The sequence below is a fragment of the Hyperoodon ampullatus genome, assembly GCF_949752795.1.
Source record: "Hyperoodon ampullatus genome assembly, chromosome: X".
In the NCBI taxonomy this organism is placed as follows: Eukaryota; Metazoa; Chordata; class Mammalia; order Artiodactyla; family Ziphiidae; genus Hyperoodon; species Hyperoodon ampullatus.
In genome coordinates this window covers 1,017,016-1,045,005 of record NC_136913.1, presented here as the reverse complement: position 1 = coordinate 1,045,005, position 27,990 = coordinate 1,017,016, and the positions used below count along the sequence as shown (strand labels likewise).

The window sequence follows — 27,990 nt, the reverse complement described above, 5'->3', positions numbered from 1 at the left end:
TATCTATCTATGTATCCATCCATCCATCCACCCATCCATCCGTCATATCTATTTGTCTCTATATTAATAAATAATCTATCTCTATCATTTATCCATCTAGCATTTATCTAGCATCTATTTATCTATCTACGATCTATGTATCTGTAGCCATCCGTCCATCTAACTGCCCATCCATCCATTGTATCTATCAATCATCTATTCACCTAATCTATCTATCTATCTATCTATCTATCTACCTATTTATCTATCTATCTATCTATCATCTATCTATCTATAGCCCTGGCACACAACGAGGGGCGATTCGGTCCCCCAGTGGATAGGACATGCGCAGACGGTCGGTTGTCCACAACTTGGAGGGCAGCTACTGCCATCTAGTGGACAGAAACCAGAGATGCTGCTAAATACCCTGCAATCGCCCAGGGCAGCCCCACAAAAATGACCTGCCCCCAAACAGCACTAGCGCTGAGGCTGAGAAGTGCCGCACGCCCACTGCGCCCCGTCGACCCCCATCTCCGCCCCCCACCGCGCTCCGGGGACCCCTCATCTCCGTCCCCCACAGCACCCGCGGGGACGCCTCCACCGATTCACACGGACACTCCTTTTTTTTTCCCCATCGCCCGCTTAGTGCTCCCAAGGTGCCCCTTGGTCTCCGGGTTCTGGGGGCCTGGAGACCGCTCTCGCCCCAGGCCCTCAGCCGGCGTCCAGCTCGCGTCGCCGGCTGCCGGGCCGGGGCGGGGCAAGCGTACGGGCGGGGCTTCGTGGGTGGGGCGGGGCTTCGTTCGGGGCCAGCATGGAAGCGATCCGGAGCCGCTTCCTCCGAGGGGGATCGGGCCCTGGGCGGGGCTTCATGGGGGGGTGAGGCCTGGGCGGAGCTCCAGTGGCCGGGGCGGGGCTTGGTTGGGGCGGAGCCGGGGCGGAGCCTGGGCCGCGGTGGCAGGCGCGGAGTCGAGCTTGGGTCGGGTCTCGGCGGCACCATGGTGCTGTGCCCGGTGATCGGGAAGCTGCAGCACAAGCGCGTGGTGTTGGCCAGCGCCTCCCCGCGCCGCCAGGAGATCCTCAGCAACGCGGTGAGCGGCCTGGACCCGGCCTGGGCCGGGGTCTGCAGGGCCGGGGTCTGGGGCGGGCCTAGTGACCCGGGCCCAGTCACCAGGGGCCTAGTGACCCGGGGGCTAGTGACCAGGACTTAGCTGGGGGCGGGGTGGTGTCTGCAGGGCCGGGAGTAACCGGGAGTGTCCAGTGATGGGGGGGCAGGGTCTGGTGGCTGGAGACGAGTGGCCGAGGGCCCTAGTGACCTGGGCTTAGTCGGGGGCGGGGGCACGGGGGTCGGTCGGTCTGCAGGGCCGGGGCCTAGTGACTGGGGCGGCCTAGTGGGGGTGGGGGTGTGCAGGCCGGGGCTTCCTGCTGGGGCCTAATGACAGGGTCTAAGGTCCGGGGTCTGCAGGGCTGGGGCCTAGTGACTGGGGGTCTGGGGTCTCTGCAAGGCTGGGGCCTTGAGGGAACAGGGGGCAGGACCCTAGTGACCGTGGTCCAGGCCTGTGGGCCCGGGGGAAGGAGGAGTCTACCTGATCCGGGGGCCAGCGTCTTCCAGCCAGGGCCCGGAGACCTGGTGCCCTGCCGGCCGGGGTCTGTGGGCCTGAGCCGAGTCTGTCCGGGAGCCGACAGAGGCTCCAGCGGAGGCTTGGTCTCGATGGGGAGGCCCTGCCTGGGTGGGGGGAGTGGGCTGGGGTAGTGGTAGGTGCCGAGTAAGGGGTGCTGCCTGTACCTCCCGGGGGAGGCCGGGCGGGTGCTGTGCTGTGTGGCGTGGGAGGGTAGGGGAGGGGGGTGGAGGCGGCCCCGGCTGGACATGGGCGGGGAGAGGAGCCGTAGGTGCAGAGGGAGGGGCGCCGTCCGTACCTCCAGCGGGACGGCTGGGGTAGTACAGAGCAGAGGGGGGCTCGCAGTGTGGTCCCGGGGGACCTGGGGGTGCGGGAGCTCCGTGATGGAGGGGAGAGCGCTGGGATGCAGGGAAAGCAAGAGCCAGCTGGGTGCTCCGCGGGGTTCCCCGTGGGGGTGGGAGTTTTACCCTCTGTGGACGAGACCCGCAATCCCGTCCCCATCCCACTCTGGATGTCGCTGTGTCCATGACCTGCCTTCCACAGGGGCTGCCTGGTCACACGTGTTAGGGGACCAAGTTAAAGCAGCCATATTCACCCTCACGCAGCCCTCGTTAGTGGCATTTTTGTGGCATTTCCTGCAGGCGGTGTCACTTCAGTAGTTTGACCCTTGTGGAGGCAAAGGCTTTGAAACTCTCTGGGAGCCCTTTGATCCCTCGGGGCTCCAGGCCCCAGCATCCCAATCAATACAGCCCTGCTGGCCTCTGCGTGTGCAGAGGTCTTCCCGCCAATGCCCCCGGGTCCTCTGCAAGTCCCGCACCCCCTGCGGCCGGGGCTTGGCGCTTGGTCAGCATCCAGTGCCTAGACCAGATAGTCGGGGGAGGTGGGCTGCGCGGGGAAAGGCCAGTTCCTGCAGAGCCTGCACATCCGTCAGCATCCTCAGGTTCCTCCCATAAACCCTTCTGACCCCTTCTGTCCTGTTTCAGGGCCTCAGGTTCGAGGTGGTCCCTTCCAGGTTCAAGGAGAAGCTGCATAAGGCCTCATTCGCTACCCCGTACGCATACGCCGTGGAAACGGCCAAGCAGAAGGCCCTGGAGGTGGCCGGCAGGATGCACCAGGCGAGCGCTTCTGCTTCTGCTTCTCCCTGGGTCTCCTGCTAGGAGGGCATCTTCAGGTTTTAAACATACGGGTTATAAATAAGTGCCATTTACAGCATGCAATTAGTCTAGCGTCTGTATAGCTGAGGGTCCCTGTGTTGTACACTGCTGTAATTCATGTGATAGTATCATTTATAGACCGTAGCTTATCTCTTCCTTTGCTACGATGTAACATACTATTGCAATTCATATCATAGTACCATTTACGATAAAGAATCGACCTACCTGATCTATTACTAGGTGTTACCGTGTCATATGCTATTGTAACTAATATAATAGCATCGTTTATGATATAGAATTAATGTAGTTTATCTATTACTAAGTGTTACTATATAATATATTATGTTTAATATAACAGCATCATGTATGATACAGAAATAACCTAGCTTATCTACTACTGTTACTATATAATATACTATGGTATTTAATATAACAACGTCATTTATGATATAGAAACAATACAGCCTCTGCATTCCTATGAGTGTTACTATGTAATATATCATTGCAATTAACATAACAGTATGACGTACGATATAGAATTAACTATAGAATTAATGTACCTTATCTATTATTAGGTCTTATTATATAATATACTCTTGTAATTAATGTAACGGTATCATTTATGATATGGAATTAATGTAGCTTATCTATTGCTGTGTGTTACTATATAATATACTAATTAATATAATAGTGTCATTTATGATATAGAATTAAAGTAGCTTACCTGTTACTATGTGTTATAATAATACCTAATCGCAGTTAACATATATGACCCATATATTCAAGTTAATGCTGTAAGAAGTATTCGTGTAAATCAATGAACATGGATGGACTGATTTCCGGCCGTGGAAAGGTTAGAATTTAAGTGCAGCCAGAGCAGAAGGTTGTGTGCAGGTTTCCAATGAGTGTCTTGGAGTCACGTCTTCCTTGCTTGCTGTGTCGAGGACGCTGAAATCTTGCTTTCCAAAGTGAGGCTGGATTCGCAAGTGAGCAGCGATGCTGTGTCATGTGCGTCATGGCATAAAAACGTGTAAGACATGCAGAGTCATCCTTTCTAAAGCTGAGTCTGGATTTCTTGCAGAAGGACCTGCGGGCCCCTGATGTTGTCATCGGAGCAGACACCATCGTGGTGAGTCTGCTTTCTGGCTCTCCGTGTGGTGGGCGTGTCCTTGGTAACCGAAATCCAGGCCTCGGCAAGGCTGGTTCTTTCTGGAAGACCTAAGGGGGAATCCGTCCCAGGCCTCTCTCTCTCTCTCTCTCTCCCGGCTTCTGCTGGTTTGCCTGAAATCCCGGGCGTCGCTGGGCTTGTGGCCACATCTCTCCCATCTCTGCCTCCGTCTTCACATGCCTTCTCCTCTGTGTCCCAGTTTCCTTCTTCTTATAAGGACACCAGTCATCATGGATGAGGGCCCACCTACTGCAGTACGACCTCATCTTAAGTTTTCTTACATTTGTAAAGACCCTATTACCAAATAATGCCCTGTTCACAGGGCCGGGCATCAGGACCTCGGCATATGTTTTGGAGGGAAACGGTTCTCACTAAGATAGAGGTTTTGGCCACTGAGGGTTGGACTTTTTGGTGGGAGGTCACAGTGATCGGTACGGCAGCTCTGCCATGCTGGTGACAACCCTCTGTCTGAGACCCTCGCTGGCCTGATGGCAGGCATCTCCCAGGGATGCTGGGCCTCATGGCTAGGGTACCATCATGGTCTCCAGGCAAGGGACCACCTGTTTGAAAGAGTCTGGAGTTCCTGTGTAGAACAGGGAACTATATTCAATATCTTGTAATAACCTGTAATGGAAAAGGATCTGAAATATATATATATACATATATATATATGTATATGTATAACTGAACCACTTTGCTGTATACCTGAAACTTAAACAATATTGTAAATCAACTGTACCTCAATTAAAAGAAAAAAAAAAAAAGAATCCAGGGTTGGAAAATGCCAGATGGGGTGATCCCAGGGTCTGCCTTGCCCTCACGTGGCATTTGTTTCTGTGCAGCCCAGGTGGATGGGACCTACCTGTGTGCAGGTGAGAATCAGACATCGTTTCTGGTTCATGGTTAAGGCTACATGGAAGTAAAAAGTGAATGGTGCAGGTTCTTCAAAATGTTAATCGAAGAATTACTCTATGACCCCGCAGTTGTGTTATGGGCTGACTTGTGTCCCCCAGCCCGATTCCTATGTTGAAGTTCTAGTGCCCAGGGCCTCATAACATGACTGTATTTGGACATGGGGTCTTTAAAGAGGGGATGAAGGTAAAATGAGGTCATTAGGGTGGGCCCTGATCCCATAGGACGGGTGTCCTTCAAAGAAGAGGAGATCAGGACACAGACACACACAGAGGGATGATCCTGTGAGGACACAGGGAGGAGACGGCCGTCTACATGCCCAGGAGAGAGGCCTCGGGAGGGACCAGCCCTGCCCACACCTGGATCTCAGATTCCAGCCTCCAGGACTGGGAGACATAATGTCTGCTGTCTAAGCTGCCCCGTGTGTACTGCTCTCGGGCAGCCCCAGCTAAGACATCTACTCTTAGATATAGGCCCCAAAGAATTGAAAATAGGTGTTCAGACAAAAATGTGTACGTGAATATTCATAGCATTATTCGCAACAGTCAAAAGGTGTGAACAACCCAGATATCCCCCCCTGTGATGGACGGATGGGGTCCATGCACACAGTGGACTATGACTCAGCCATGAAAAGGAGTGAAGCTCTGACACAGGCTACCACGTGGATGGACCTTGAACACAGGCTGCTCAGTGAGAGAAGCAGACCCAGAAGGACACACAGTGTGTGATTCCATTTGCAGGGAATGTCCAGAACAGGCAAATCCACAGAGACAGAGAGCGGGTTAGGGGCGTCGGGCTGGGGAGCTCATGGGGATCGAGTGTTCCAGATGATGGAGAAGTCCTGGGACTCAGCAGTGGTCCTCACCCCACCCTGGAAATGTACCACACAGTTTAGTTCAAAATGGTGAAATTCACGGTATACAACTCTCTCCTGCTTAAAAACAACAAAAAAAAATGTGAATCTAAAAAGTGGACAGCGCAGCTTGCACAGACCAGCCCAGGGAGCGGAAAATGACGCTCTCTCTCCCGTTTCCCTTGCAGGCGGTGGGAGCGATGATCCTGGAGAAGCCCGTGGACAAGCAGGACGCCTACCACATGTTGTCAAGGTGGGTGGGTCTTGGCCGTCCTACGGGGAAGCATCGGATGGAGCCTGGGCCCAGTGGAGGGGCCGCGCTTCCTCGGGGTGGGGTGTGGGTGTCCGTGCATCACCTCCGCCATCTCCCACCGGCAGCCCCTCCAGGTTCAGGTCCGAGGATGGGCCGGTGCCCTCGAACTTACGCTGTGCTGGCTTTGCCCTAATGGGCTCGGCCGGGAGCCCCCGTGTCTGCCTCTCCTCTCCTTCCTCATCCCGACTCCCCCTGACTTGTCTCCCCAGGAGCCCAGTGCCCCTGCGCTCCCGCCATGGGAGGCAGGCCCTGTCCCTCTCAGCGTCCCAGAACCCTGCCCCTGGGCAGGCGGTGGGGGCCACACCATCACCCACCTTCAGGGTCTCTTCCTGGCTCAGCCCCCCTGCGTGTCCGCGCCCAGGAGAGCGGAGGGACCCGAGAAAGAGCCGCTGAGAGCTGCCAGGACCCGGGTCCTGCTGGCGTGGCCGGCGACTCCTGTCGGGGCCCGGGTGCTCCGTCCTCGCATCCCGTGAGACGGCTCCCCCATCCCCCAGGCCCCGCTCTGAGGGCACCGAGCGCCCTCTCGCCTGGACCTGCGCGGTCGCTGCGGGAAGGTTTCCCCGGAGGCCGCGTGGCCGGGGCCGGCGGGTGGACCCGGGGCTCGCGCCCGGTGGTGGCAGGGATGGCGCTGTCTCGGACACCCCACACGGTCGCCCGCTGGGCCCCGTCGTGTCTTGCAGGCTGAACGGGAAGGAGCACAGTGTGTTCACGGGCGTGGCCATCGTCCACTGCTGCAGCAAAGGTACCACGGCCACCTCCGTCCCCGTCCCCACCCCCGGAGTCGGGCGTCGTGAGGGGAGCCGGGGGTCCTCGGGGACCCGGGTCCGCAGGGCTGCTCTGTCTTTGCTCCACGTGACCCTGCCTTCCCGTCCTTCCTGGGAAAGTCAGGGTCCCACATGGAAATCCTGGGGTTCACCCTGAGCGCCCGATGGAGACCATGCTGGGGGGCGGGGGCCGTCATAAAAGCCCGTCCAACGCGACCGGCCCAGATGCTCTCTTTGAGGTTTTTGGTCTGGAAGGTGTGTTGTGTGTGTGTGTGTGTGTGTGTGTGTGTGTGTGTTGGCCGAGCCATGTGGCTTGTGGGATCTGGAAGGTGTGTTTTCTCTGTGTGTGTGTGTGTGTGTGTGTGTGTGTGTGTGTGTGTGTTGGCCGAGCCATGTGGCTTGTGGGATCTTAGTTCCCCGACCGGGAATGAAACCCGTACCCCCTGCAGTGGAAGCGCAGAGCCCTAACCACTGGACCGCCAGGGAAGTCCCAAAGTGCTTTTTTTTTTTTTTTTTTTTTTAAATGCACAATTTTTAAAGCTGCTTAAAAGACATTTTAGGTCCAAGAAGGACCCTGAGGCTGAGTGTGAGCCCTTGGGCTCCCCGAGCACATCCCATAGATGGGTGACCGCGCGTCTGTCTGCTAATTAGCGATTGGGTTACTCTTACCCTCTTGGTCCGTCCTGGACTTTAACCTGTGCTCTTTGGGGAGAAAGCACTTGCTGGACAGTGCGGTTCCTTTACCTGGGGCTTGAGACCACAGGCATCCATCCTTCCCCGTCCTGGGGACCACATGTCTGAGGTCAAGGTGTCTCAGGGCTGTGGTCCCTCCAGAGGCTCCAGGGGAGGGTCCTTCCCACCTCTTCCAGCTTCTGGGGGCTCCAGGCATCCCTGGGCTTGTGGCCGCATCCCTCCCGTCTCTGCCTCCGTCTTCCCGGGGCTTCTCCTCTGTGTCTGTGTCTCTCCTCTTCTGTGTCTTAGAAGGACCCTGTCATTGGATGTAGGGCCACCGTCCTCCAGGAGGACCTCATCTCAGACCCTTCACTTCATCACATCTGCAGAGACCCTGTTTCCTAATAAGGTCCGGTTCTGAGGTTTTCAGAGGGTGTGACGTTTGGGGGGCACCATTCACGCCAGGACGGCTGGTGTGGAGAGCCCTCACGATTGGCCGCAACGCATAGCCACCGTACTGTGTGCCTGGGGCATTTCCAGCCCCACAGCCGAAAGCCTCGTGTAGACTGCAGCATGACCCTGTGGTAACTCTCCTCCATGAATTAGCACAGAAACCAGAGGCCCGTGCCATCCAGCTCTGCGGGCGGCAGCTTTTTCTCCTGCTTGCCCATTCTGTTGCTCTCTTTTCTGTTTTATTCTTTCTCTTTGCCCTTGTCTAAAAGGAACCGTTAACGACCGTATGTGAATTCCACGCAAAGCTCAGGCCAACTCCCCCCAGGGGCAGCGGCTAGAACCTGGGGACGCGGGGGCCTGGCGCCGGCCACGTACCCTCACTGCGGGCTCCTTCCTTGTAGACGGCCGGCTGGACACGGAGGTCTCGGAGTTCTACGAAGAGACCACGGTGAAGTTCTCAGAGCTGTCCGAGGAGCTGCTATGGGAGTACATCCACAGCGGGGAGCCCATGTGAGTCTCTCTTGGGAACCGCGGTGCCGAGTCCCCACTGTGGGCGGCAGGCACGCCGGGCGCGTGGCTCAGCCTGTGTTGGGGGCCAGTGCTCCTGACGAGCCCGGTGCCCCGGTGCCTGGAAGGTGCTGGAAGGATGCCTTCCTAGGGGTCCCCGTCTCGTGGATGCAGCCCTCCCAGGGCGCCACGCCCACTCCCATGATGGTGGGGCAGCCGGGGCCGGTCCCTGGAGGGCAGAGGTCACCATGACCCCAATGTCACACTGACCGCCCCAAAGCGCGCCGGGTCCGGGCAGCAATCTTCTCAAGGTCACGGAGGCTCAGCTTGTTCTGCAACCTCACTGGCTTCACTCCCCACCCCTGCCGGGGCTGGGCTCGGCGCCAACTGGTGGCTGGTGGCCTCGCCACGGGTCTGACGGTGCCCCGGGGACCAGCCCCCCCATGTACCTTCAGGAAGCGGCTCACTCAGGGTGCTCGCGAGGGGCCGGGCACCGACAGCCGTGGGGAGGTGAGCGCAGAAGCCCCGGGCTCCTGAGACCGAGGGTCCGAGCACGTGTTCTGCTGGTTAAAGCCGGTCTCAGGCCTGTTCAAGGTAAAGGCAGGGGAGAAGAGTCTCCCTGGGGTATTGATCTTGTGGAAGCAGCCACAGCAAAGGAACTCCCCGACCGGCTTGTCCTTCTGGCGGGCGTGGGGCCCCCGTTGCAGGGTAGTGAGGGGTGTGCTGTGCGCCCGGCCCTCTTCTCACCATCTTCTGTGATGATGAGTCCTCACAGGAGCCTCAGGTCTGGGGCATCCTAGTCTGCTTGGGGTCCTAAGAAAGCACCACAGGCAGGGAGCTTGTAAACAAGAGACATTTATTTCTCACTGTCCTGGAGGCTGGAGGTCTGAGATCCTGGCGGGGCCAGATTTAGCGTCTGGTGAGGCTGCTTCCTGGTTCATAGATGGTGACTCCTGGCTGTGTCCTCGCCTGGAGGAAGGGGCCAGGGAGCTCCCTGGGGTCTCTTTTAGAAGGACACTAATCCCATCCACGGGGGCTGCACCCTCATGACCTCATCACCTCCCCGAGGTCCCACCTCCTGACACCATCGCGTTGTGAGTTAGGATTCCGCAGGGCACGGGGCTCTGGGTGGTGCCGGCTGTCCAGAGCGGAGCTGCTGGGTATCGGCGTGTCTGACCAGGACGACACACCAAAACAAGAGGCAGGGTCAGGCCGTTCGCCGCTGCAGCTGCAGCAGGACCAAGAGGCCGAACCACAGGGCATGCCAGCTCCCCTGTCCCCTTTCCCGCAGGAAAGGGCCGGGCGAGGATCGGGGGGTGGGCGCAGGCGTGGGGACCATGGGGGTGGGTTCACTGCCGGGGGAGCCCCAGATCACTGCCCTTGTCGCTGGCACAGCGGGAGAGGCGGGGGAGTCAGGGCGGAGGGAGGGGCTTCACGGGCCCCTCTTCCCCCGTAAGGAGGTCTCAGCAGTGGCGCCCGGGGAAGACCTGGGCCGAGGACCCACATGAATGGACATCCGAGGGCCGGGGATGCAGATGGCAGGAGAGCACGGCCGGGGGCCTGGGTCCTCGACAGCAATCCCCCTCCCCTCAGAGAGCCTGCTGGCGGCCATGCGCCAGGCCTGGGGTGGGGGGCAGCTTCCTGAGTGGCCGCCAGGTGCCCCTCGTCACGTCCCAGGGGCGGGACCGAGGGGTCACTTGGGATCTGGGCCCGGACGCCCCAGTGCACAGCTACCCCGGTCCAAGGTTGGCGGGTTCCCCTGCAGGGGTCCTGGCTGCAGGTCTGCCGACCCCAGGAAGGTCAACATCGCTGCCATCTTCTCTACTCTCCTTCCCTCCCCCTGTGGTTTCCCGTCCCCCGCCCCAGGGACAAGGCTGGCGGCTACGGGATCCAGGCGCTGGGCGGGATGCTGGTGGAGTACGTGCACGGGGACTTCCTCAATGTCGTGGGCTTCCCCCTGAACCACTTCTGCAAGGAGCTGGCACGGCTGTACTACCCGCCCCGCCCCGAGGACCTGCGGCAGGTCAGGCACGACTCCATCCCCGCCGTCGACACCTTCGAGAACCTGAGTGACATGGAGGCAGGTGGCTCGGACCCAGGTCAGAGCGCCAAGGGCGGCCATGGTGGCGAGCAGGCGGACGGAGACCGGTCACAGGCTCCGGGCGCGCTGGATGCAGCCCTTAACAGGGCGGACAGCCGGCCCCCGTTCCCCACGGGCCTCCTGGAGCTGATGGACGGCTTCAAAGCATCCAAGGTACTTGTGTGATTCATGACCACGTGACCCCAACACAGGGGAGCCTAAAACCGCAGGCATCCATCCTCCCCCATCCCGGGGACCACAGCTCAAGGTGTCCCAGGCCCGCGCTCCCTCCAGAGGGCCCCAGGGAGGGTCCTTCCCGCCTCTTCCAGCTTCTGGGGGCTCCAGGCATCCCTGGGCTCGTGGCCGCGTCCCTCCCGTCTCTGCCTCTGTCTTCCCGGGGCTTCTCCTCTGTGTCTGTGTCTCTCCTCTTCTGTGTTTTAGAAGGACCCTGTCATTGGATGTAGGGCCACCCTCATCCAAGGGAACCTCGTCTCAGACCTTTCACTTCCTCACCTCTGCAGAGACCCTGTTTCCACATAAGGCCTCATGCCCATAATTTGGGGGTCAGGGCATGCACATGTCCTTTTGGGGCCACCATTGAGCCCATAACTGTGGTCTGTGCCTGGAGGGGCCAGGGCGGGGTCTGTGCGGGTGTTTGAAGGTAAGCAGGGCTTACGTGACCCCAGCGAGGGGCCCACACTATGTCCCCAGCCCAGGGAGGTGGGGCTGGAATGCCGGCTGTGCGGCCGCCTCTGGGACCCTGCAGCCCTGCTGGCCGGGCAGCAGGTGGATTGTGGCCCCCAGGACACCAGCTGCCTGCAGGGCAGACCAGGTCAGTGTGTGTGTCGTCATCGTCCTGTGGCCTCGGGATCCCGGGCAGCCGTCCCAGCCAGAGGGTGTCCTGGGCAGGGGAGGGTGCAGCACTGGGCCAGCTCGACGCTTCCTGGAACCAGCAGGTACCTTTGACCACAGGTTGCCCACGTGCAAGGCAGCTGTGTGCAGGTGTTTCAGGGAAGCCCCAGGCCTGGGGCCCGACGGGAAGTGGGTTGGGCAGCGGCCCATCCAGCCGGCCTCCACCATCTCTCTGGCTTTTGCGGACACACTTGTGCGCCCGCCCAGCTGTGACACATGGCCCGGCCCTCCCCCTTCCCCAGCAGACCCTCTCCTGCAGCTCTGGGCTCCTGGGGGTTGGAGCAGGGGGCGGCCTTGCTCGTGCTGGGGCCCTGCAGGGGCAGCCTCAGTGGCTCGTGGAGAGACAGGACACTGGCTGGGGAAGGACTGGGGGCCTGACCTTCCCCCCTCCACCTTCCTGTCACCTCCTCCTCAGGAGAGGGGACCTGTGTGCCTAGGACAGAGGGTGGTTATGCTGCGTTGTAGGTCAGGTTCTCTGATCCACCTGGAGAAGCTGGTGCAGACAGCGCTGCTGCAGCCCGTCAGGCTGGCAGTCGGTGGAGTCGTGCTGTGCTTCCACGGTCTGTCGATCTAGCATCTCTCCATCCATCCGTCCATCCATCTCATTTGTCTGTCATCTATAACATCAATCTATATATACTGTCATTATCGTCTGTCTATGTCCCTATCATCTGTCCATCCATCCACTGATCTAGGTGTAATCTATGTCCGTCGTCTATGTATGTCTACTGTTTACCTATATCTATTGTTATTATCATCTATCTACCTTCTGTCCATCCGTTCATCCATCCGTCTCCCTACCTATCACTTATCTATCCCCCAATCTATCAATCATCTGTCCATCTATGTATCATCTATGTCTATCTATATCTATCATCTATCTATACATATCATTATATATATATCATTATCTCTCTTCTCTGTATCCACCATTAATCTAGCTACCATTTACCCATCTATACCTATCTGTTATCTATATTTATCTACCTACATCATCAATGTATGTATACCTATGGTTATCTATCTGTATAACTATCATCTGTCTATCCATCCCTCTACTTATCTGTGTATAATTTACATTTATTATCTCTCTATATGTGTTGTTATCATCTATCTTCTCTCCATTGTTCATCCATCCATGTTCCTATCATTTGTCTGTATCTATCTCTGTTTATCTATCATCTGTCTATCCATCTGCTTATCTGTCATGTCTATCTGTATCTATCGTCTGTGTCTATTATTATTCCTATCTCTGTATCCACCCATTTATTTATCATCTCCATCTATCTGTACAGATCATCTACGTGTCTATTATTATCACCTGCCTACCTGTCTATCCCTCCATCCACCCATTCACCTATCTATCACCTGTCTGTATCTGTCACCTATCTACATACCTCCCCATCTGTCCATCCACCCTCGTGTGACACGGGTCTCCTTACAAAGGTCTCCCAATGGCTGACCACGCCGACCAAGCCGGGCTCTGTCGGGGGTCTTGGAGTGAGCGTCACCCACACCCCGCCCCAGGTCAGTCGCGGTAGTTGTGGACGCAGCTCAGGTGGGGCCCTTTCCCGAGGTGCCCCTTTACTTGCCCCTGGAGGTGTCTGCGTCACAACGAGGTGAGAGCTCCAGGGAGGTTTACGGTGTCTCGTGAGGGTGTGTCCTGCGCAGAGGCCCCGTCCCCACATGGTCTCATCCTGAGGTCCTGAGACTTGGGGTGTCGACGTAGGAACCTTGGGGGGACGCCACACAGCCCCTGACAGCAGTGCTTTGGTCTTTCTCCGCTGGGACAGTTTCTCTGCTTGGTGTTCATCGACTTGGTCTTACCTGGGGCAAACCTTGTACCACCTGGAGCCTAAACCCACTCTCCTCTGCAGAAGTTTCCCTTGACGAGCTCGATGTTTCTGACCGTCCTGCCCTCCCTGTTTGGAGTCCCTGGGAATAAAGAGGAATTGATAAGTCACGTTGTGCGTCTAACGGTAACTGTTCTTCACGGACAGGTCCTGTTCACGGCCTGCAAGCTCAAACTGTTTGATGTGTTAAAAGACCAAGGCCCCCTGAAGGCCGTGGATGTCGCCCGCAAACTCAACGCCTGCGCGGGCAGGACCGAGCAGCTGCTGGATGTCTGCGCGGCCCTGGGTTTACTGGAGAAGACGCACAGAGGTGAGGGGCTTCCTGGGTGTCTTCCCAGCACCTTTGCCTGCGAGACCAAGTCACCAAGTGACAGTGGCTTCTGAGCCGAGGCGGGGAGGACAGACCATCCATCTTCCCTCTGCCTCAAGAATGCCCCAGAGGCTCAGGAGCAGGGGATGGATGGAAGGAGGAAACGTGTGTGTGTGCGTGTGTGTGTGTGTGTGTGTGTGTGTGTGGTGTGTTAGGAGACAGACTTCTTTATGCGCTCAGAGGGCCTGTATCAGCCAGGGTTCTCGAGAGAAACAGCCCATAAGGTATGTATGTGTGCACAGCATATAGATAGCTGTTTATTCTTACTCATTTGTTTAGATAGGCAGACAGATGAGATGGATGGATGGATAGATAGATATCGAGTGATAATAGAGATGATAGGTACATGGATGGATAGATAGATGATAGATAAACAGATGATACGTGGATGGGTGAATGGACAAATAGGTAATAGATGGGTGGATGGATAAATGATGGATGGATAGATTGGTTGATAGGTGGGTGCATAGATATGTAGATAGATAAGCAGATAGATGGATGAAGAAGTAGAGGATAGAAAGATAGCGCGGTTGATAGGTGATACCTACATAGAGAACAGGTGGATGGATAGATAGATGGATGGATGGATAATAGGATAAGTAGATGGATAGATGATAGATAGATGATGGATGGATGGGTGGGTGGATAAATAGGTAGTAGATAGGTTGATAGGTCAATAGATATAAATTGCTAATAGAGATGATAGATAATAGGTGGATAGATAGACAAATGATAGATAAATAGATAATAGGTGGATGGATAAATAATAGATGAATAGACATGATAAAAAGTTAATAGATATGATAGATACATACACAAATGCTAGATGATAAGTAAATAAATAGATACATACATGGATACATGATGATGAAGATAGATGATTAATAGATGAGAGACATACATGTAGATGACTGATAGGTAATAGATGGGTAGGTAGATGCATAGATAGAAAGACAGATAAAACAAGGTAGACGGCAGACGTTTAAATGGACGGATGAAGGGCGACAGTCTGGGTTTGCTGGGTGCACAGAGCTCTCGAGGGTGTTCTCAGAGCAGAGGGTGCTACGGATGGTCCTTGAGCAGATGGAGAGAGGCAGGGGCTCAGAAGACCCCAGAGCAGGAGACACAGCATCCTTTCTGTGGTGAGCAGGGAAGCAGGGTGCTGGCGGAAGCCCCCCAGAGCCGCCCCTCATATGAGAGGTGGACAAGTACACGCTAAAGATTTGGGTCGCAGGATGCAGAACTTCCCCCCAGCCAGAGCATCTTAGTAACGTTCTCCTCCATTTTTTAAAAATATATTTATTTATTATGTTTGGCTGCGTTGGGTCTTTGTTGCTGCGTGCGGGCTTTCTCTAGTTGTGGTGAGCGGGGGCTACTCTTCATTGTGGTGCATGGGCTTCCCATCGCGGTGGCTTCTCTTGTTGCGGAGCACGGGCTCTAGGCGCGCGGGCTTCAGTAGTTGTGGCTCGCGGGCTGTAGAGCGCAGGCTCAGTAGTTGTGGCGCACGGGCTTAGTTGCTCCGCGGCATGTGGGATCTTCCCAGACCAGGGCTCGAACCCGTGTCCCCTGCATTGGCCGGCAGATTCTTAACCACTACGCCACCAGGGAAGTCCCTCTCCTCAACTGAAAATAATGACCAAACATGGAGAAAGGGTCCGAGGTCCGGACTTTCAATCCCTGCTACCTGAGGAGCGTCTTAGAAGTCTTGCTGGCAGACGCCCTGCAGGGTCCTCACCTGAGCCCTATAAGCCACTCCTGTGCGTCTGCACGGGGCCTGGGGTGGGGCGGGCGCAGGTGGGTACTGCCCTTCTGAGGACCCCAGGCCTCAGAACTAAGAACACTCAGTCATTAAGGAACTCTGCTCAGTATTCTGCAACAACCTAAATGGGAAAAGAATTTGAAAAAGCACAGATACATGTCTACGTACAACTGACTCACTCTGAGTGCGCCTCAAACCAGCACAGCAGTGCTCACCAACTATGCTCCAATATAAAATAAAAAGGTTTTTAAAAATGTATATTTATATAATTAAAGATAATAGTCTTTAAAAAAACGTGTGAGGACTTCCCTGGCGGTTCAGTGGTTAAGGCTCCACGCTTCCATTGCAGGGGGCCTCGGTTCCACCGCTAAGATCCCGCGTGCCGTGCGGTGCTGCCACAAAAAAGAAAAAAAGGAAATTAAGCAACAGTAAAAATTCAGTTTCTAAAACAAAAAAACAAAACAAAGACAACATGTAAAGTGCCAAATAGGGCTTCCCTGGTGGTGCAGTGGCTAAGAATCTGCCTGCCGATGCAGGGGACACAGGTTTGAGCCCTGGTCTGGGAAGATCCCACATGCCCTGGAGCAACTAAGCCCGTGTGCCACAACTACTGAGCCCGCTCTCTAGAGCCCGCGAGCCACAACTACTGAGCCCGTGAACCACAACTACTGAAGCCCGTGTGCCTAGAGCCCGCGCTCCGCAACAAGAGAAGCCACCGCAATGAGAAGCCCACGCACCGCAATGAAGAGTAGCCCCCGCTCGCCGCAACTAGAGAAAGCCCGCATACCATAATGAAGACCCAACGCAGCCAAAAATAAATATAATTAATTAATTAAAAAATAAAGTGCCGAATAGACAGTTGGTTTCAATAAACTTTTTAAAAGTTCAGAAAAGGAGAACCGTAGACACCGTGCCGTTCTGTCTGTCCGATGACCGGTGTTACGTGGGGCTGTGGGGGTACAGGGGGTCTCAGCCACAGTCCCCTCTGCCTGCAGCCTCCAGTTCTGCAGGTAGGGGTGTCCTGGAAGGGCCCTTGGGGGCCGGGCCGGATGGACAGCCCGCCAGGAAGTGGGAGGAGAGCGGGCCGCCCCCTACCCCTCAGGGCTCCGGAGAGGCAGACCCCACGGGATACGGACAGACGGGCTGAGAGCAGTCGCTGTCTGTGCCTTGGGGCTCCGGCGCATCTGAACCCCTGCGGCTGGCCGCTTGGTGCTTCTCTGCTCTCAGGGCCGTCAGCTGATGGGATGAGACCCACCCATGTTACCTAGGGTCACCTCCTTTACCCAAAGTCCGCTGACTTGCAGGTGCCAAGCACGTGACCAAACCACGCCCTCTCCCCGACGGGGACGTCTCACTGGGGACTGTAGCCTGGCCAAGTGACCGTCTCAGGGGCTTGGAGGGTCACCTCGAGGAAGAGCAGCATCCTTGTGTCGTTCTCTGGGCCGCCTCTGGGCGTCCGTGCGCTTGGCGCTTAGTCAGATAGACGATGCTTGTGCTGACATCCCGATGACGCTGGCGGTGGCTCACCCCGTGGTCAGCTGAGCCGTCACACGACGCCCCGTCCTTTCAGGTTACAGCAACACGGAGGTGGCGACCCTGCACCTGGTGTCAGACGGCGAACACTCTCTCCAGGGCCTGGCCGAGTACAATGACGCCCACGTCTGGGGCATCTTCACACGTCTGGACCTGGCCGTGCGGGAGGGGGCAGACCAGACCCGCGGGGCTCTGGAGGCGATGGAGGGGGAATGCCTGTCCCAGGTACTGTAACCCCCGTGTTCCTTTTCACGCCCCATCTGTGCTGCGAAAGAACCAGTGGGCACGGAAACATCTCAGATTCTGGCCGATGCGGGAATCCTAGCGGGAGGCTGCAGATGGGGAACAGCGGGGACGCCGTGGCGGGGAGGGTGCGGCTGGCTGGTCACAGCTCCTGAAAAGAGGGCTTTTCTAGGAAGGGGCTGCCTTGAATCAAGGCACCGTGTTTCCTGCGTGGAGTTGCATTGCACAGACTCCTGGTTCTCAGCTCAGCGCAGGGTGTGCAAAGGGCTTCCCGGCCCTTCCCCCGCCCCCTGGCACCCACGACTCCTGTTCACTGTTGTGTGGGAGGGTAGGGGTCTCAGAGGGTCTTGGCTGACCTTGGAGGGTCTCGGAGGGTCTTGGGTGGTCTCAGAGGGTCTTGGAGGGTCTTGGGTGATATCTGAGGGTCTTGCGTGGTCTTGGAGGGCCTCGAGGGGTCGTAGAGGACAGTGTCCTGGGAGATGCCAAGGTCCCCAGGCCCCAAATCTGGGTGAAATGGCAGCAGCACCATCGTGGCCTCAGGCAATGAGTCCGGCCCCCTAGGGCCCCGGCCTGCACCCCCCGCCCCTTGGGATTTCGGCTGACTCCCTGCCCATCCCTCGCCTCCTGCCCACCCTCAGGAGCCCTAAGAGTGTCAGGCCCAGGCGGGTCCCCTGCACGCTGTCCTGCCGGCCTCCTTCTCTGCCCCAGGGACTCATTCCCTCCCGCCCGGGTGGGGCCCGAGCACACGTGGACCCCACGGGGGAGCTGGGCAGGGAGCCCTGGTCTCTGTAAACGATCGGATCAGATCATCCTCAGTGAGGTGACAGCTGAGGGGGCACGGGGTCGTTACCCCCTAAGTCCTCCTGGTTCGGTCCAGTGAGACCCGAGTGGGGAGTCGGCAGTCTCCCGGGAGGAGACCCCCTGCAAACTGGAAATCAGACCCAGAGAGTGCGCTGTGTCAGGGTGCAGTGGAGCTGCCCTCCTGGACATGCTCCAGCCTCACCGCCAAGCTGGACACAGTTCAGACCCAGTGCCCACTCCCACCCTCCTCTACCCCGGACCCCTCCCCGCCCTCCTCTACCCCGGACCCCTCCCACCCTCCTCTACCCCGGACCCCTCCCGCCCTCCTCTACCACAGGCCCCTCCCACCCTCCTCTACGCCAGACCCCTCCCACCCTCGTCTACCCCGACCCCTCCCACCCTGCTCCACCCCAGACCCCTCTCCATGATCCCTGCTGAGCTCCCCACCCACACAAGTGCCAGGTGGAACCTCATCCCGGGTGCAGGACAGCCTGGGCTCCGGGTGGGTCTCCTCAGACCGTGCTTCCACCACCAGAGCAGGGAGATGACGCTGCAGTTCATGAGGGCCATGCACAGCCTCAGCAAGCTGACCGCCCACCACGTGGCCACGGCCTTCGACCTGTCCCAATTCACCTCTGCCTGCGACTTGGGAGGTACATTCACCCCCTCCAGGAGTCGGGTGCAAAGGGCTACATGCTTTTCTTCTCTTGTATTAAATCTAGGGCACCTTACCTGCTAATAAGACTTGCAGAATGGGTTTATCTCTACAAACCATCTGAGGACCTAAGTATATCCAGGGTGGGTGCAGGGGCTTGGGCTGATATTCCCAAGTGCTAGGAGGTCCCAGGGATGGCCCAGGACCCCCGTAGAGGTTATGGGACCCTTCCTGGTGGCTGCCAAGTCGGGGAGGGGCTGTGGAGCCCGTCTGCTGCCATTGCATCAGCTCTAATTATGCCACACACATCCTCCACCCCATCCCAGCCAATCCTTTCCCCAGGACAGTGGACGGAGGAGGAGGAGTTGCCCTGCCCAAGGGGTGTAGTGGGATGGGTGTCCAGGAGGGCTCCTGAGCTGCCAGCTTGCGTTTCCCCACCCTCTGCCCACCTGTCCTCCTGGTGGCCCAGAGTGGCTGCTGTGGCACCAGCCATTGCATCTGCTTTCCCGCAGCAGAAAGGGGCAGGGAAGAGTACAACTCCCTCGAGCTTTGCTGCCAGGATTCCCCACGAGTCTGTGCCCACCCCACTCACCTGCTCTGGGCCAGCACCCGCCCACGAGGCCCTGACTTTGAGACACCAGTGATCTCCCCACTGGCTGACCTCATTTCAGGGCACAAGCCTCAGGCCGCATCTGAGAGCATCGTTTTGGTTTTGCCAGAGCTGAACTCTGGAGACACTCCAAGGGTTTCATACATGCCAGGAGGGTCCAGAGTCTGCCTTTGCTTCTCGCAGGCTGCACGGGCATCCTGGCCCGCGAGCTCGCCCAAGAGTATCCGCGTCTGCAGGTGACTGTGTTTGACCTCCCAGAGGTCATTGAACTCTCTGGGGGCTTTCAGCATGGCGGACGACAGACAGAGCGGATCCGCTTTGTGCCAGGTTAGTGTGGCTTCATGTCCGCCGGGTGTCAGCATTTGGGTGACCTTATTTATCTCATATACAGAGCGGGTGTGTGTGTGTGTGTTTGTATGTGTCGGTATATGTGAGTGTGTCTGTGTCCGTGTGTGTAGCCATCTTTCTCTGTGTTTCTGTCTGTATGTCTGTGTATGTTTCTGTTTGTGTGTTTCTGTGTCTCTGGGTATGTATCTGGGTCTGTGTGTATGTATGTGTATATATGCATGTTTCTGTGTGTTTCTGTCTATATGTGTGTATCTGTGTTTCTGTGTGTCTATGTACATGTATATGTATGTATCCGTGTGTCTGTGTGTAGCTCTGTCTTTGTGTGTCTGTGTGTGTATGTATCCATGTTCCTGTGTCTCAATGTGTTTGTATCTGTGTATCTGTATATCTGTGCGTATTCTCTGTGTGTCTGTATGTGTCTTATATCCATGTTTCTGTGTGTTTCTGTGTCTGTGTGTGCATATATACTGGTGTATCTGTGTGTCTGTGTGTCTCTATACATGTATGTATCTGTGTGTCGATGTGTCTATATGCATATGTGTCTGTGTGTGTGCGTGTATCTTGGTGCGTGTGTGCACATCTGCACACAGGGGCGCATCTGCAAACCCCGAGGACAGGAGTTTGAAGTTCTCAGCGAGGGGAGTAGCCAGGCGGGAGGGCAGATGGGGATGGGCACGGGCCAAGATCGGCATCTGCAGATGTCGACCAGCGACCCAGGCCTCACAGGGAAGTGACACGGGGGCTACAGCAGGAAGGCCTTGGGGTGGATATGAGGAAGGACTTCCTGGTGGGACCGGATTGAAAGGAAACTCTTGGCATCTGGTGACTCATCCACACTGTGGCCCAGCCTGAGGGTGTATGTGCTAGATGGACCTGTGCCCCACGACCTCCTGATACTTTCCTACTTAAAAAAATAGAGCCAGTCACCCTGCTGTGGACTGAATTGTGTCCCCAAGTGCCTATGTTGAAGCCCCACCCCCAGTGTGACTCTTATCTGGAGGTAATTAAGGTGAAGGAGGTCACAAGGGTGGAGTCCTAATCCAGCAAGACTGCGTCCTTAGGAGAAGGGACACCAGGAACATCTATGTATCTATCGTTTATCCATCATCTATCTATCTATGTATGTACCGTTTATCTATCATCTATCCATCCATCATCTATGTATGTATCATTTATCTATCTCTTTATCATCTATCCATCCATCCACTTATTTGTCTATCAGTGTATCTATCTGTCCATCCATACCTATCTATTTATCCATCTATCCATCCAACTATCATCTATCTATGTATGTATCATTTGTCTATCCATCCATCATCTATCTGTGTATCGTTTATCTATCTATCATCTATCCATCCTTCCACTTATTCATCTATCAGTGTATCTGTCCATCCATACCTATTTATCCACCTATCCATCCAACTATCATCTATCTATGTATGTATCATTTGTCTATCCATCCATCATCTATCTGTGTATCGTTTATCTATCTCTCTATCATCTATCCATCCATCCACTTATTCATCTATCAGTGTATCTATCTGTCCATCCATACCTATCTATCCATCCATCTATCATCTATCTGTCTGTCCATGCATTATATCTACCATCTAGCTATACATCCATTCATCCATTTATTCATCTATCATTTATGTAACTATCAATGTAGCTATCTATCCATCTACCATATCTATCTTTTATCTACCTGTCTTTATATCAGTCGTCTATCATTTATCTATATATCATCTATTATTTATCATCTATGCATCCATCCACCTATCATTTATCTGTCCTATCCTATCTATTTATCTATCTAATATCTATTATCTGTTTATATCATCTATGTATCCATCCATCATATCTATTCTATTATCATCTATTTATCTATCACATGTCTATATCTATCTGTCTCTCCATCCATCATATCTATTATCAATCTATGTATCATCTATGTATCTATCATTTATCTATTATCTGTATCTATCTATTCAATATTTATCAATTTATCAATCATTTGTCTACCTCTCTGTCTTTATATCATATATCTATCATCTGTCTACCTATCTCTCTATTATTTATCATCTATCTCTCCATCCATGCATTCACCTATCATTTATCTGTTCTTTCTATATAGTATGTATGTATGTATCTATCATCTATCTCTCCCCACTGTGAGGACACAGCGAGTAGGCCACTACCTACAAGCCAAGCAGAGGGTCCTCCCCAGGAACTGACCCTGCCAACACCTTGATCTCGGATGTGCAGCCTCCAGACCATGAGAAATCAACGTGTATTGTTGAAGCCCCTGTCTGTGGGACTTTGTTGCTTCTGCCTGAGCTGACAGAGACACACCCTAAAGCTTCAAGTCTAGGAGCAGCACGATGGAAGCTGTGCTACTGATTTACCATGTATAGGAAAGAGAACCATGAAAGCAAAAAAGAAAAAGAAGTGCATATTGTCCATCTCTGTGCAGCTGTCTGGGGCCACCCTGTGCAGACTTGTCTGCACCCCCGTGTTTACTCTCTCTTCATGCCAATTCGAAATGTTTTCTTTCTTTCTTGTTTTGTTTTGTTTTGTGTGTGTAAATGTGAGCTACATCTAATCCTTTGTGGAACAAGGCAGGGTTAGGAGTAACCAGTAGAAAAGGTGTCTGTGTCCACAGTTACAGATACACATTTGGTAGATGCAGGGACAAATGACCCCGAACTGGGGGCTTAAAATGACCCGAATCCATCCTCCCCCAGTTCTGGAGACCAGACGTCTGAGATCAAGGTGTCCCAGGGCAGTACTTCCTCCAGAGGCTCCAGGGGAGGGTCCTTCCCGCCTCTTCCAGCTTTTGGGGGCTCCAGGCGTCCCTGGGCTTGTGGCTGCCTCGCTCCCTTCTCTGCCTCTAACCGGGGCTCCTCCTCTGTGTCTGGGTCTCCCCTCTTCTGTCTCTTACAAGAACCCTGTCATTGGATGTAGGGCCACCCTCCTCCAGGAGGACCTCATCTCAGACCCTTGCCTTCATTTCATCCGCAGAGACCCTGTTTCCAGAGGGCGCGTCCCCAGGTCAGCCCTTGAACGTCTCGTCTTTGGAGAACACAGATCTCCCCACTGCAGGCAGCGTCTCTTTCGGTTTCATCCCTTGTAGAACGTGGCGCAATGCCTTTCTGTCGGGTGCAGGACCAGTTCCTGTGGCCCTAACGGTTCATTCGCATTTGTTTTTAAACCAGGCGACATTTTCAAAGACAGCCTCCCGGAAGCAGATCTGTACGTCCTTTCCAGAATTCTGCAGGACTGGCCGGATGACAAACTCCACAAGCTACTGAGCCATATCTCAAGCACCTGCAAACCAGGTGAGACCACATCATGTACTTGCCTTTTTTTAACACATAAAGACAGTTTCCAATTTAAAAAAAAGAGTACATTTTATAGAGGAAGCTCCCCCGTCCTCCAGCCCGCCGTCTGGGGCTCAGTTTACCGGCTCCCTGAGGACGTACCTGATTGTCGGGTGTCAGTGATGCGTTTCTGAACTTTATGGCGCCAGCGTCTGGGGTCTTGGGCTCGTGGATGCCCCACACCCCCGCGGCCGTGTCCCTCCCCGGGCCCCGCCGGGCTCAGGGTCTCCCTCCTCCGATGATGATGATTTTCCGGGCTGCTCTGTGGTACCCAGCCTCTCCCCACGGCGCTTGGGGCCAACGTGGGTCATCGGGCTCGTGGAGTCGAGGGCACCAAGCTGCCCAGCCCCCTCCCTGGGTCCCCACGTCCAGCGGCGCAAGACGAGCTCTCCTTCCACGTCCTGCGACCCCGGTGTCTCCCGGGGCACCTCCACTGCCTCTTCTGTGCGGTTATGAAACAAAATATTCAACAATCCGGGGTCATCTTCAACACCCAAATGCCCCTCCTGTTCTCCACCTCTCAGGAAAACGACCCCCATTCCTGACCTCTTATTTTGGACAAAAACCAGAGTGAGGGTCGAGTCCATGCAGGCGGTGTTTGCAGGAAGTAACCTTGTGGCAGCCGTCCTGGGGCCCCGTCTCCTATAGCCGTGACCTGTTCCTAGGACCCGTGCGGTTCAGTACAACTGCAGCCCCTGCCCTGGGGTCTGAGCCCTGCAAGCTGCGACGAGCACCTCCATCTGGGGTACCCAAAGGGCCGTTCCTTTTTTTTTTTTTTTTTAGTTAAATTTATTTATTCTTTTTTTAGAGTATAGTTGCTTTACAATGTTGTGTTAGTTTCTGCTGTACAGCAAAGTGAATCAGTTATATGTATACATATATCCCCTCTTTTATTTTATTTTATTATATTTTATTTATTTATTTTTTTTTTTTTTGCGGTACGCGGGCCTCTCACTGTTGTGGCCTCTCCCGTTGTGGAGCACAGGCTCCGGACGCGCAGGCTCAGCAGCCACGGCTCACAGGCCCAGCCGCTCCACAGCATGTGGGATCTTCCTGGACCGGGGCACGAACCCGTGTCCCCTGCATCGGCAGGCGGACTCTCAACCACTGCGCCACCAGGGAAGCCCTATTTTATTTTTATATATTTTTTTGGCTGCATCACGCGGCACGCGGGATCCTAGTTCCCCATCCAGGGATCAAACCCGCACCCCCTGCATTGGAAACGTGGAGTCCTAACCACTGGACCACCAGGGAAATGCCTAGGAAAATATTAATAAAAGCATGGAAGGTTAAGTAAATTTTTTAAATGAGCCAGTTTTAGTCCCCCGAGCAACAATGTAGTTAAGGCATTCTTGTCGGTCCCTGTAGCACGATGAAGAGGGTCCCCCCAAAATTCACGTCCACCTAGAATCTTATTTGGAAGCAGGGTCTTTGCTGATGTGATGCAGTGAAGGGTCTGAGACGAGGTCCTCCTGGATGAGGGTGACCCCTACATCCAATGACAGGGTCCTTCTAAGACACAGAAGAGGAGAGACACAGAGGAGAAGCCCTGGGAAGACAGAGGCAGAGACGGGAGGGACGCAGCCACGAGCCCAGGGACGCCTGGAGCCCCCAGAAGCTGGACGAGGCTGGAAGGACCCTCCCCTGGAGCCTCCGGAGGGAGCTCAGCCCGGGGACACCCTGACCTCAGACGTCTGGTCTCCAGGACTGGGGGAGGAGGGAGGTCTGTGGTTTTAAGTATTTTGTTCCGGCCGCCCCAGGACACCCACGCAGCCTGTGAGATGCAGGTTTTCATGTGGTCACAGGAGCATCACACGGACATTCGGGGTACCCTCCCCAAGAATGTGGCCCCAGGAGGGCCGGTTCCTGTTTGCTCCCTGCTGTGCCCCAGCCGGAGAACAGAGTCCCCACATAATGGATGGAACACAGTTGAGAAGGAAGGAATCACAAAACAGGAGTGCCCCCGGGGGCGAGGCTGGGCCGGGAGATGTGAGACCTGGATTCTCACCCATCTCAGAGACAGGCACTGAACCTGGGGACAGTCAGTTCCAAGTTGCCTTTATACTGCGAAGGGTTTTCGGGGGCGGGGGGGGCATGGGTGTGTTGCAGCTTAGACCTGCTGGCTAGAACCGCTTGTTAAATGTTCAGCACTCCTGCCAGCCAGCTCATCCCAAGCTGTCAGCGTGAAATTGGCAGTGGAGGAAATACTTAGAGCTCAGAAATTGGCAGGCACCGGGAACCAGGACTTCCCTCCACCCCCATGGCTGGGATTGCAAAGGTTGCCTGCACCCTGGGGACAGTGGGGGTCACAGATAAGAACTGAGCGTGACCTCCTGGGAATTCCCTGGCGGTCCAGTGGTTAGGAGTCTGCGCTTTCAGTGCCGAGGGCGCGGGTTCAACCCCTGCTCAGTGAACTAACATCCTGCCAGCTGCACGGCAAGGCCAAAAAAAAAAAAAAAAAAGACCTCCTTTAATATAGGGCTTTTGGAGCCCGCTGAGTTAATAAACCCGTGTATCCATGAGTCTGAAAAACATAAAAACTGACAGAAAACAGAGTGAGCACACCATATGATCGCAATTCTTTTTTTTTTTTTTTTTGCGGTACGCGGGCCTCTCACTGCTGTGGCCTCTCCCGTTGCGGAGCACAGGCTCCGGACACGCAGGCTCAGCGGCCATGGCTCACGGGCCCAGCCGCTCCGCGGCATGTGGGATCTTCCTGGACCGGGGCACGAACCCGTGTCCCCTGCATCGGCAGGCGGACTCTCAACCACTGCGCCACCAGGGAAGCCCGATCCCAATTCTTTTTATTGAAGTATAGTTGCTGTACGATGTTATATACGTTACAGGTGTACAGTATAGTAATTCACCATGTTTAAAGGTTACACTCCATTTATAGTTATTATAAAATATGGGCTCTATCCCCTGTGCTGTACCATATATCCTTGCAGCTGATTTTATACCTAATAGTGTGGCGCTATGATCCCAATTTTGTTAAGTTCATGTTTACTTAAACGCCTAGAACCCAAATGAGATTTTGCACTAAAATTTTCCCAGTTACCGTCACTGGCATGCGAAGCTGGGGCTCGTGTGCCACCACCTGCTTTGTGCCTTTTCTGGGGGTCTCCCCCGGTAACCCAAACAGAAGGAAGAAGCAAGCGTAACCTGCCTCCTGCCTCCTGCTTTCTGTCCCAAGGCTTATCTTCTCCCGGCTTGGTTCCCCCTTCGTCACAAGCACTTCTGAAAACACATATACAGAGAGGTGGACAGATACAGGTGTGTGCGCACACTCACACGCATACTTTCTACTTCTCAAGGCTCTCATATAGGTTGTTCGCACCAGCAGTGCAGCTCCACATGTAAACACCACTCTGTATGAAACAGAACCAACAAGGACCTACTGTACAGCACAGGGAACTCTGCTCAGTATGTTGGAATAACCTATAATTGAAGAGACTATAAAAAAGGATATATATATTTATATACATACATGTATAACGGAATCACTTGTCTGTACACCTAAAACTAACACAACATTGCAAATCAAGTATAATTAAAAAAAAAAAGATAATCTCGCTGAACCAATTAAAAGTCAGAAGAAAAAAAAAATCGTGCTCCTGGTGCCCTCGTGGCCGGTGCCATCGCCGTGCCACGCAGGTCCGCCCGGGATACTGCTGCCAGGGAAGTCCCTGTGCGGTTCCTTATGGCATCAGGGAGGCTGCAGCTGTGTCCCTGCATTCAGAATCCCTGCCGTCCGTGTCTTCCTGCAGCGAATCCCTTCAGTGGGGAGCCCGGGGCACCCGCAGCCTGGGTCCTGAGCCTCTTCCCCCACCCCGTCTCTCTCTGTCTCTGTGTCTCTGACTCCCCAGGCGGTGGCCTCCTGGTGGCGGAAGCGGCGGCGGAGGAGGAGGGGGCGTCGCGGAGCCCCCGACTGCGGACCCCCCGACTGCGGACCCTGAGCGCCGGGCAGCCCCGGAGCCCCGACGAGCACCGGCGCCTCCTGCAGCGACACGGCTTCCGGGACGTGCGGGTGGCGCGCGCGGGGGACCTGCTGCGCGTGGTCCTGGGCACCCGAGCTGCGCCCTGAGGGGCACCGGGAACCCGGCGGGGCCCAGCGCCCGGGAGTGAAGGGCTCCTGGAGGGCAGGTGTCAGCGGACAGATTAAAGGAGGCGGAAAGCACGGCTGTCTCCGCGCGTCTGTGGCGCTTTGGACGCGGGGGACGCGCCCGGGGGGTGGGATGCGCGGGCGGGGGGACCCCGGGGCCGGCGAGGGATGCGCGCGCCAGGCCAGGTCCCCAGGTGATGTCAGCATCTCCCTCGCTCCCTCTTAGCTGGTGACTAGATCTCGGCACATCTAGACCCTATTCCCCAGGGCTTCACTCGTATTTTCAGTGCGTTTGTCCTCTGCCCTCCCGGCCGTGTGGACCTTCTCTGACCCGCAGGGCGGCGGAACCCACCTCTGCCCCCGTCCATGGTGAAACTGCGTCCGGGAGCTCACGCGGGGGTTGGTTTCTGGGGTCAAGATGTTTGTTCACTGCAAACGTCCTCCAGGTACCCGTGTGAGGCTAAGCGTCTCTTCTCTTAATGACTAGGCGAGTACAGCGGTGACTGCGTAGCAATGTATACGTTGTCTGTTACGTGTACACCGTTATTGTTAGAAAAAAATGCCCCGAATGTCAAATTGGGACCTTTCACACAGGTCCCCTGTGAGTGTTGACAGTTCACCTGTCAGCTTTCCAGCTAAAACCACCGCAGACTGTTAGATACATAACTTCCAAGAATAGAGACGTATGTATAATTTTCTAGGTGTAAGGATATATTTTAGGGGCTTCCCTGGTGGTGCAGCGGTTAAGAATCCGCCTGCCAACACAGGGGACGCAGGTTCGAGCCCTGGTCTGGGAAGATCCCACATGCCGCGGAGCCACTAAGCCCGTGCGCCGCAGATACTGAGCCTGCGCTCTAGAGCCCGTGTGCCACAAGTACTGAAGCCCATGCGCCTGGAATCTGTGCTCCACGAGAAGCCACCGCAGCGAGAAGCCCGTGCACTGCAATGAAGAG

The 27,990-nt window shown here is 55.3% G+C and overlaps 1 protein-coding gene across 1 annotated transcript; it reads left to right on the top strand.

The window, feature by feature from the left end:
- Nucleotides 1–974: 974 nt before the first annotated feature.
- Nucleotides 975–27,112, top strand: LOC307068994 (putative bifunctional dTTP/UTP pyrophosphatase/methyltransferase protein; the record flags this gene model as incomplete). Its single annotated transcript, XM_079727138.1, is given in 17 exon segments — nucleotides 975–1,067; nucleotides 2,579–2,710; nucleotides 3,831–3,878; nucleotides 5,871–5,935; nucleotides 6,676–6,737; nucleotides 8,286–8,394; nucleotides 10,258–10,645; nucleotides 11,158–11,166; nucleotides 11,168–11,303; nucleotides 12,830–12,897; nucleotides 12,899–12,910; nucleotides 13,384–13,546; nucleotides 16,936–17,123; nucleotides 18,478–18,595; nucleotides 19,391–19,534; nucleotides 22,771–22,893; nucleotides 26,802–27,112. Coding segments are annotated over 17 exon segments (2,076 nt in total). The 3' UTR covers nucleotides 27,020–27,112.
- Nucleotides 27,113–27,990: the final 878 nt, after the last annotated feature.